The 10,796-nt window shown below is 33.6% G+C and overlaps 3 protein-coding genes across 3 annotated transcripts; 1 reads left to right on the top strand and 2 right to left on the bottom strand.

The window, feature by feature from the left end:
- Window positions 1-785: 785 nt before the first annotated feature.
- Window positions 786-3,914, bottom strand: Chro.40415 (hypothetical protein). The annotated part of the gene is made up of 1 exon (XM_661336.1): window positions 786-3,914. The coding sequence occupies one exon, from the start codon at window positions 3,912-3,914 to the stop codon at window positions 786-788; it is 3,129 nt and encodes a 1,042-aa protein (XP_666428.1).
- Window positions 3,915-5,113: 1,199 nt separating this feature from the next.
- Chro.40414 (immunodominant antigen Cp23) lies at window positions 5,114-5,449 on the top strand. The annotated part of the gene is made up of 1 exon (XM_661335.1): window positions 5,114-5,449. The coding sequence occupies one exon, from the start codon at window positions 5,114-5,116 to the stop codon at window positions 5,447-5,449; it is 336 nt and encodes a 111-aa protein (XP_666427.1).
- A 598-nt stretch (window positions 5,450-6,047) lies between these two features.
- On the bottom strand, window positions 6,048-7,793 carry Chro.40412 (hypothetical protein). Its single annotated transcript, XM_661334.1, has 1 exon — window positions 6,048-7,793. The coding sequence occupies one exon, from the start codon at window positions 7,791-7,793 to the stop codon at window positions 6,048-6,050; it is 1,746 nt and encodes a 581-aa protein (XP_666426.1).
- Between the last annotated feature and the right edge of the window lie 3,003 nt (window positions 7,794-10,796).

Below are 10,796 nucleotides of genomic sequence, written 5' to 3'. Positions count from 1 at the left end.
GACTAAATGTGAAACAACTCGATATATATTTATTTTTTTTTTTTGAAGAACTTGGACTATTCATGAATGTCAAACTTTCATCCGACTAAATTTATTTCCAGTCTTCTTAGATCAGTGTGAATAAGGGAAAAATAACTTGTGAAAATAATAGTAAATAACTATTTAGTAATTTCCCCCATAAAATACTCATTTAAAAAAAACTTCGGATTCTAACAATCATTAAGATACCACAAAAAAAATACATGCATAGACTTGCATAAATGATCTTCACTTTAAAACTTTAATCCTGCAAATTCTTTGACAAAAATTCGAGCAAATGCATGTAGCTTACCATTTGGTAACTCCGAAAATATGTGGCGGTAAAAATTACGTGTCAATTTTGGCCTTTTTTTAATTCAAAATTTTTTTGTATGATTAATAGGAATGCGTACTAATGCGGATTTAGTTAGTTGAGTATGGAACAAACATGCAATTTGGAGTATTACAATAATGAATAGATAGTTTGAATATCCAATAAAATTAGCCAATTACAACCAAATATAGGTACAAGATTATTAACATATAATTGAATAATTTATTGAAAATTTACTGAAATTCCATATTGCAACAATAAAGAATAAAATTCTATTCAACTTTAAAAGAAGATAACTTGTTAGCGGAATATATATGTAAATACATTAACACATATTTACCCATATTGATTGTAATAAAAAAAACCATCACTCCGAATGTTTTTAGAAGTAATCATCAGAAATTAATCTTTTTTAGTAAAGAATATGTTTTGTTCATTTTAATATTTTGAAAGTCAAAATTTGAGTTTTAAGTAAACCCAAATGCCCACCTAGACAATACTGTAAGTTTGCCTCTTCTAAACTTTCATGGAGTTTTTTTATCTTTTTAGTCAAATTCTTTGCACTTTCCATCAGAATCTGAATACTACTTAGATATGTTGATTTCAAAAATATTCCACCATAATTTATTAAAGACTCTTGTAGTTTAGATAATTCTTCATCTACCCTCATTAGTTGGGGTCCAATTCTGGAAACTTCTGATAATAACTTCAAATATCTTGATTCAAGTTGTTTTAACTTATCAATAAGGGTTAAAATCTCTGTACATAATGTTGTATTTTTAAAATCCCTTCTGTTGCAGATATCAGCCAGAGAATCAATCAATGATAAGCACGACTCAGAGAAACTAGAATCAACTAGCAGGCCAAAAGAGTCTAATAAAGCGCTGAAAACAGAACCGAAATCGCTTCTCAATTGGGATATAGATTCGAATGACATTTCTAGATAACTTTTAGGCGCTTTTCTTCCTTCATCACCACTTCCTCCATCACCACTTCCGCTTCCACCTCTTCCTCCTCTTCCTCCTCTTCCTCCTCTTCCTCCTCTTCCTCCACTTCCACCTTCTCCACTTCTTCCTCCTCTTCCTCCTCTTTCTCCTCTTTCTCCTCCTTCACTTCCTCCTTTACCAGTTGTTCTAGCTTTGGATGAATCAACGATTCCTACTACAGAATCCGAAAATTTCAGTACAATTAGATCTGAACTTGAGCCACTTACTGAAACTACCAAATTAACTGGAGCGGAAGTAGGTGAAAACACAGAACTTGCACTTACAGAAGACTGACGAGATAAAAGAAGTGAAGATCTAGATGAAGATGTTGGACAATTTGATCCTTCCCCGGCTCTTGATCTTGATCTTGATCTCGATCTTGATGTCCTCGATCTTGATGACCTCGACCTCGATCTTGACCTTGATCTTGACCTTGATCTTTGCGTAGACTTGGCTCCCAAAGGAGAGCGAGCCCTAGCTCCTGAACTAGCTCCTCCACCTGCTCCTCCACTTGCTCCTCCACTTGTTCCTCCACTTGTTCCTTTTACTGTTCCTCCACTTCCTCCTCCACTTGTTCCTCTTACTGTTCCTTTACTCGCTCCTCTACTTACTCCTCCAGCTCCTCTTTTACCTCCGCCTAGAGCTCCTACTCCTCCACTTCCTCCTCCACTTCCTCCCGCACTTCCTCCTCCACTTGCTCTCCCACTTCCTCCTCCACTTCCTCCTCCACTTCCTCCTCCACTTCCTCCTCCATTTCCTCCTCCACTTCCTCCTCCACTTGCTCTCCCACCTGCTCTCCCACCTGCTCTCCCACTTGCTCCCGCACTTGCTCCTCCATCAATAGCTACTGCGCCGCCTCCTGCTCCACTTCCTGATGTTCCAAAAGGCCCTTGAACTGTTAATGTTTCTCTACTTGGCGAATGACTTGAGACAGTTGAAGATGAACCAAATAAACTGTAGCTTGAGTCTGATAAGTCGCCGCTGAATAATGACCCTGATGATGATGATAAAGAGCTGCTACTGGAAAAGCCTCGTGACCTATGGGATTGATTTCTTCTTTCTCTAGATTCTTTGATTTTTTTATTCATTTTTTCCGCAGTCTCTTTAATACTTTTAAGTTTTTTCAAGATTTCCTCTTTTCTAGATCCACTTGAGCTGGATGAAGTATCAGAATCTTCACCATTGCCTGACTCATCATCATCTGTATCTTTATCTTCACTTCCTTCCTCTTTGCCATCTCCCCTGCCTCTTCTTCTTCTTCCTCCTCCTCCTCCTCCTCCTCCTCCTCCTCCTCTTCTTCCTCCTCCTCCTCTTCCGCCACTACTACCTCCCGCTCCACTACCGCTTCCTCCTGCTCCGCTTGAAGTGGCACTTCCACCTATTCCCCCTAATGAGCCTGTACCACTTGGAGCGCTTGGGCTACTGCTGGATCCGCCTGTAGTGGAAACTTTGCCTGCTCCCGTCGGGGCACTGCCTGTACTACTTGGAGTGCTGCTCGGGCCACTTGGAGTGTTGCTCAGGCCACTTGGAGTGCTACTCAGGCCACTTGGAGCGCTGCTTGGAGCGCTGCTTGGAGCGCTGCTTGGAGCGCTGCTTGGAGCGCTGCTTGGAGCGCCTCCTTTCCCTCCTAATCCGCTTGGAGTGCTACTTGGAGTGCTACTTGGAGTGCTACTTGGAGCGCTACTTGGAGCGCCACTTGGACCTCTTGAAGCACTGCTTGGGCCTCTTGAAGCGTTGCCTGGACCTCTTGAAGTGCTGCTTGGAGCGTTTCCTCTTCCTCCTGATCCGTTTGGAGTTCTACCTAGTCTGCCTCCAGTGCCGCTTGGACCGCTTGCAGTGTCTCTTCCTTTACCTGTTGTACCAAGTTTCCTTGTTTTATCTGCTTTATTCGGCCCTCTAGAAGTTCCGCATGCTCCACCTGGTCCAGTGCTACCTTTTCCAGTTTTCTTGGATCCAGAATCAACATCCGCTTTACCTTTTCTTGAACTGCTAGAATTACAAGAAGAGCTGGATCTAGATGAACTTAACACAGGCTTTGGCTTTTTTCCCCCGTTACCATAGTCTACCCACCACTGTAAGGCTGCTTCTGATGCGCCCCTTTCAGTGTTTCCATCATTCTGATCTTGCTTCTGATTGTTATCTGATCCAGAACCAAAAACAAAAGATTCTCCTGTAGCACCGACATCAAAATCCAGACCACTAACTAATCGAAGTGCTGCATCTAATTGATCTACAGGTGAAGAAGCCTGAGATCCACCATCTCCAACATCATAAGGTTGAAGTCGGGAAGGTGGGCCCCACGTACTTCGTTGGCTGCTAGTGCTAGATTCTCCGCCAGAACTTGTATTACTTTCATGACTGCCTTGAGATGCAGCATCGCTCTCCGTATCATTATCGCTATTCTTTGATGACTCCAAATCCGAAGAACCACTTCCAGTATCACTACTTTCGCATACTTCGCTCTTTAAACTCAAAATTGATATTCTCAAGCATGAGGAATCTTGAAAATTGTGTAAATCATATAAAAATAACCACAATGATAACAAAAATAAACATCCGAGATTATTTAAACCCATCCTAAAACATTTAAACTTCAAAAAACTGAAATAAAGATCAATACAAATTTCTATATTTAAATAATTGATAGCATCAATATTCTGACAAATATTGCTACTGCCATTAAACAACTTCTCTTATATAAATAGTAAGCACGTGCTATAATCCACTGTATCTTATAGGAAAATGTGTAAATAATGAAAAAAAACTGGCATACAACAATTCGTTCAAAATATTTACATACTCAAAGTTACATTAATTTCAGAATGTTACACTATATTCAATAATTTTCCCTCGTTACCCGCTAACATCGCGCCTCGAAAATAATATATCTAATTCAAATTCCTAAGCCAGAACATTTGCGCGCGTTAATTTTTATTATATATTAATATTCTTTAAATATTTATAATTAAAAAAAAATATTAATATATAAATATTATTATTATTATTATTATTATTATTATACATGTTAATAAAAATGAAAATTATGATTAAAAAAAAGAAATACTAATCGGTTTATTAATGTGTCTTTATTTGATTAATATTAAGAACGGGCTTAATGTTTTTTCTATTCAAACGAAACTAGTCGCTTATGTACCTTTTTTTCATAACATTTTTCTAATACAATTTCTCCTCTCTCCTCATCCTCGTATTATCTTCATTTCTTATATTTCTCCTTGACAAATTATCAATATTGATAGCTAAGACGCATGCGCATGCACGCCAAAAATGGCGCCTAAACATGTAGGAAGAAAATATAGGTATGGGGAAGTCACAGATATATATACAATGTATAGAAAAACTATAAAATAAACTACTCAGTAAATAACATTTTTAATGTCAGTATAGAAAAGACCAGACATTAATTTTTGTGTGCATAATTTGTGAAAAAATAATAATAAAGTAAATAAAGACATTAGTACTTTACATAACTATTTAAAAAAAAAAGACTGTAACTTTTTTTTAAAGGAAAAGAAAAGGAAGGAAAGGTAAAGGAAAAATAGACGGCAAATTTTGAAATAATTGACAGGACATAAGATACAAAACGTTTAAAAACAAATTCATGCATTAAGGATTTGATTGGATTTTTAGACATAATATTCAGTCATCAAAGAAAAAGTGAATAACAAATCATTATTTATTTACTTTGAAAAATTATTTTTACGTTCCTTCCACTTGAAAGAAAAAGTATTTTTAGTTTTATTATCAAATATTAAAAATGGGTTGTTCATCATCAAAGCCAGAAACTAAAGTTGCTGAAAATAAATCTGCAGCAGATGCTAACAAACAAAGAGAATTAGCTGAAAAGAAGGCTCAATTAGCCAAGGCTGTAAAGAATCCAGCTCCAATTAGCAACCAAGCCCAACAAAAGCCAGAAGAACCAAAGAAGTCCGAGCCTGCTTCCAATAATCCTCCAGCTGCTGATGCGCCAGCAGCCCAAGCTCCTCCTGCCCCTGCTGAACCTGCTCCACAGGATAAGCCAGCTGAGGCTCCAGCTGCTGAAGCTCCAGCTGCTGAACCTGCTGCTCAACAAGACAAGCCAGCTGATGCCTAAATTATTGTTAAAAAATGCCTTAGCAGTTGTACACTCGAGTACTTAACATGGGTTGAACTTTTCACAATTGAAGAATTAAACTGGGAGTTCCCTTGTATACTTTAATACCAATAATAATAACAATAGAGTGTTTTTTATTAAGGTTGTTAATCTATATTCTCAATTTCTTTATTGATAAACTAACTAAACTTGTCTTAGAATAATAATTTGGGATTCTTAATCATAGGTTTTGTTGTATATGTATTTGTTTAAAAAACCTAGAATAACAACTAGTGTTACGTAATACAGTTGAATATTATTCAATGTTACAGAAAATAACTATTTGCATGCAACACAAGAAAGAATAGCAATGATGATTACTATAAGAGTCAAATTTTTGCCTCTAGGGCAATGTAATACAAATGTGGTAACAAAGTAATCAATTGAAAATAAAGAAACGTGATACAGAAGAAAAAATGGAAAAGAACTAATAATAGTGTGTAATGATTAACATCCAAGTTATTAAGTGACTACAGTAGGTATTTACTTACAAACTTTATAATGAGCAAAGCCAAAACTCATTTAAACATCGTAACAGTCATAATATAAATATGTTATCTCACTCATCATCATTTAGTTTTTTCTCATGTACTATAATACCCTTTAGAAATCGATCCATAAGTGTTTCTAAATTTTCATTAAGCTCGCCTAAATTAAGATCGGGTGGAAGATTTCTTATATTAGTGAAAGTCGCAAAATTATATTTCGTATCAAAATGTGGAAAATTTTTAAATTCTTTACAACTCCTCTCAGAATTTGCGATTTCAGAACAGTTAAACATAAATTTTATCATTTCATCAGTAACAGTAATATTAACTTTATTTAATTCAGAATTACTGTTATGTTTTGGTTCAAGGGCGCCAACATTTGGCTCAAGTATGGCGGTAATATTAGTTTTCTGCATGAGATTATTTTCTATTTCGTAGTAAATGTTGAAAAATGTATTAAAGGATTGTTTTAGGTAGTAATTTACGATCCCATAATAGCAAGGAATATTAAAGTAGTGATATGCCTTTAAACTTTGTTCAAGTATATTAACAAACTCTGAAATAGTATTAAGTTGATTTACTTGATAAGTTAAATGGCTAAAAACGTTTTTTTTTATTTGTGGATCCCCTGAAAAAAAGAAATCATTAATATTTGTAGTATTGACCTTTAGTTCATTTGCGATGAAAGTGTTAAATTCTGAAAGAATTTCGTTATTTCTCTGAAATTCTGTACATTTTGTCTCAAGCTCCCTCATCATGAACTCAACCATATGATTTACATTAAATAATTCCATATTAAAACTATCATCGCCAATATTCCCAACAGAATCTAAAGGAGTTATTAACCCCGACTCTTCAGCATCCAGACACTTTTTAAAGAACTGTCGTTGTTGTTGAATAGAAGCCTCTAAATTTGTTTCATGCTCATCCAAATATTTTGATAGGTTTGATTCATGAGAGCTTGCTCTCAAATTCACTGATTTTGTCTGATTTGAGCTATTAAAAAACTCTAGATACTGTTCTGTTAAAACTTTATATCTATCTAATAAGAATTCTAGTATTATTTTGTTTTGATATATTAAAATAGAAATAGACCTCGAAATGAAAACTAACTTCTCCTTCAAATTAGGTAGTCTATGATGCTCATAATATATCCACAAATCATACAAACTGTTTTCATTTGATATATCAACAATATCTTGTACTTGTGTTGTTTTTGTCTGATCAGTTCGTTCATCCAACTTTACTATATATAATGAACTTGAATTAATCATCTTGTGTTGATAACCTACCAACCTCTTTATATCCTGATTTAAAATAAATAGCTGTCTATATAAGTTCTCAAGTGTCTTCTTGTACTTTCCTTTAGAAAATTTTTCACTTGAAATACATGTCGAAGAACTTTTTGAAAACATTGATTCTATAAATGTATCAATATCATTACTAAACTTGTTGAACTTTAATTTAATAACATCAAACTCTGAATTTATTGATATTATTAAAGCAAGAATCTTCCTATTTTTAAATGTATTCTCATGATATTCCTTTGAAAACCTCTTAATCCAGTTCTCAAATGATAAAATAGAGTCCAACAAAGCACTATATCTCGAACTAATGTCAATCATTCTATCTGCTATCACATTTTTAATTTTCTTATTCCTAGAAAATATATTGGGATCCAAACTCAACTTATTTATCATATTCTTAAAGTTGTCAAACTGGTATCTACTTATACGGATTTCCAATTTTGGTACCACCAAACCCACCCAACTTAATATTAAAAATAATACCCCAATAATATTAAAACAAATCTTCATAAACTATGAAAAATCCACTTCTTTAACTTTCAATTTATAAAAATTTTTAATCTTACAATAGTAAAGAAAAAAAATTAGTTAATATTAACCTCTAAACTCAATATCTCCAAAATTACTATATTAGGTCCTGTACTCAATAATTTCTACTAAAACTTACCTAAATATTTTAGCACTAAATTCTTTTTTTCAATGTTGTTATCTTTACCCAATTTTTCACTTTTTTTTCCTTGTTGATTTTATTATCATTTTTTGACTTGTTCTTAGAAATGTTGGCGCCTTATTATTTATTACCGGTATTGAATCCTGAGATTTTTTGACAAATAACTTTATAATTTGTTGAACCAAAAACAAGCGTTTATGAGAGCTAGGGAATAGGGCTTTCTTTAAAAAGATCGATTGATCTTTTTGCTTATAAGAATAGATTTGATATATCTCTCAGATTTTTTCCCAAACTTCAGCTTTGGAATACCCAAATGCGAAAATAAAGACAGAAGTTGTTAGCATGAAATCTTTAAAATTAATGCTAACTCAATACAAATGGAGAACTTCCTTCCTTAATTTATTTACTACTTTTTTTCTTTGCTTCCATTTTGCCAGGCTTGCTGAACATAATTTTCAGAATGAAAAAGATTGTCAGGAATCCTATAGAAATGCGCTTTCCGAGTATTCCGACTACCCATTACAACATCAAATCAAAAAGTTTAAGTTTGACTTATATGCCAAAGATCCTGTTTGTGGTCTTCCTGAAGAACGAGAAGACTACTTGGAGCTTCTTTCTATAACTAAACAATATGAATCCACTCTTTTACCTAAAGTTCCCAAAGGAAAGGATCTTGCCCAACTTATCCCTGTTGAACTCTTTTGTGCCCAAATGCACCAAATATTTAAATGTCTCCTACGAAATGTCCCTTCAAGTTCCAAAGATCCTCTAAATCTCATTTTTAATACTCCTACTGGGAAAACTTGGTTGGTTTTTAAAGGTTCTCACGCTAAAGTGGTTGCAGGATATTTGACAACTCCATCCCATGCTCATTACATTGAGAACGATTTCAGCTTTATATCTGATACTTATACTCAAAACGAACGTAAATTCTTATTTGTTAATAAGGATGACACTCTAAATTTCGATAGAAAATCTGAATTTTTTAAATTTTTTAAGCCCAGATCGACTCCCATGTCAAATTTAAGAGTTTTCTTTCATGGAAATGGAATATATAGCTCTGGTTGGCTTAAGGACGGAGTTACAATTCAAGTAGCTGTTAAAGGACAAATTAGAAATCATTCTCAAAGATTTGAAATTTTTTGGAATAGAGAAAAAGAATATACTTTATTCCTTTCATCATCTGAAACTTGGAAAACTTACAAAGGATACGTCAATTTTGTTCCAGGAATATTTTCTCTACATTCTGTTTCAGTTTCTATTATTGAAAATACTGCTTCTAACCACCTTAAAGGAAGTAATCAATATAATAATAAACCAACTAGGAACAAGAATTTAATTCCAATCAGGGTTGAATCTAATCAGATTATTCCTAATTTAAAAGATAAAAGCAATCAATTCTCCGAGTTTTTGATCATGGAATATTCACATGGAATGAAATTCAATGATTTTAAAAAGAGACTCAAATCTTTAGCTGCAGTTTATCATTATAATATTACAAATGATTGGCAAGGATGGTTTAACAATAGTTTGTTCTTATTATATATGGGTTTTTCTATAATTTCCACATTTTCAACTACCGGTAGATACCTCTACATGCACTGTGATTTACATGGAGAAAACATTATAGTTCAGAATATACCAAACATGACTTTATCTAGGATTTTATTTGCTAATATGCAGAAACTAATAAAACTTGAAAATATTAAGATAATTGATCATATGTTTGTTTGGACACCGAAAAATATTGGAGATAGGAACCGATCAATTCCATGTACTGATTTACAAGAGGTTTCTGTAACAGATACTGAATGTCTCACGGCTCTTTTACTTGGTCCCTTATTTAGATGGGATTATTATCCATTTGAAGCAGCTCCAGAAAATACTGAAAACTTTAAAATAATTAGTAAGAAATCATTGGACTTTTTTGATAGGGTTATGAATATTCCTGAATGGAGAAGAATTTCAAGCTATTATATTGGTAAAGCTCCAGAATGGTATCACCAATGGAAGAGATTTGGAAACAAGTCTAGCGATATTTCTATTAATACTTTTAATGAACAGTTTGAAGGTATTATGATGGTTTGTGATTATCTACAAAACTTTATGGCTGAAAATGGAGTTTTGCAAGATTCACCTTGTGTTCAGTTCCATTCATATTTAAGAGGATATGCTATGTTTAATTATAGAGCAATGCGTATTGGTTACTGTTTAGAACAAAATATCTCAAGTATATTATCAAACTTGAAAAATACTGGAATTGGAATCATCTCTGACCTAAGAATTTCTTATTGGGATTTGTCTAGGCTTTCTTTATTATTTTACTGGAATTTTTTGGCCAGTAATATGGAAACATGTTTACCAGTTTATAATGAAAGTCAAGGTTTCATATTTGAATTTGGAGGAGGAATCCAAGCTATTTTAAGAAATGAGCAATGTAATATTATTAAAGAGTGTATACTTGAAGAAAATAAGATGTTTACAGCTAAGCTAGATAAATTGAAAAAAATAAACAACGAAATACATGGATACAGTATTTATGAACAAGGACTTTCAAAATCTATGAAAAATAGTTATGATAATTTTATGAAGCATATTAGAAGCAAAGAATTTAATAATCAAAAAATAATTTCTTCCAATAGAGGTCTACAAAACCTAAATATAGAAACAATTTCTATTTTGGATGGTGATTTAGGAAAAGGAATTTCAAACAAAGCTTCAAACATTATTGAAGCAAAGAATGCTTTTGATTATGAAGAGTTCTTACTTGATAGATGGATTTTCAGTCTTTATTATCAGTCAAACCTTTCACTTTCATTTACTTTGGTTGGTGTCAGATATTC

The sequence above is a fragment of the Cryptosporidium hominis genome (genome assembly GCF_000006425.1).
Source record: "Cryptosporidium hominis TU502 chromosome 4 CHRO014143, whole genome shotgun sequence".
Lineage (NCBI taxonomy): Eukaryota > Apicomplexa > Conoidasida > Eucoccidiorida > Cryptosporidiidae > Cryptosporidium > Cryptosporidium hominis.
Note: the sequence above shows the minus strand (reverse complement) of the source record. Positions and strands in the feature narration are given on the sequence as shown.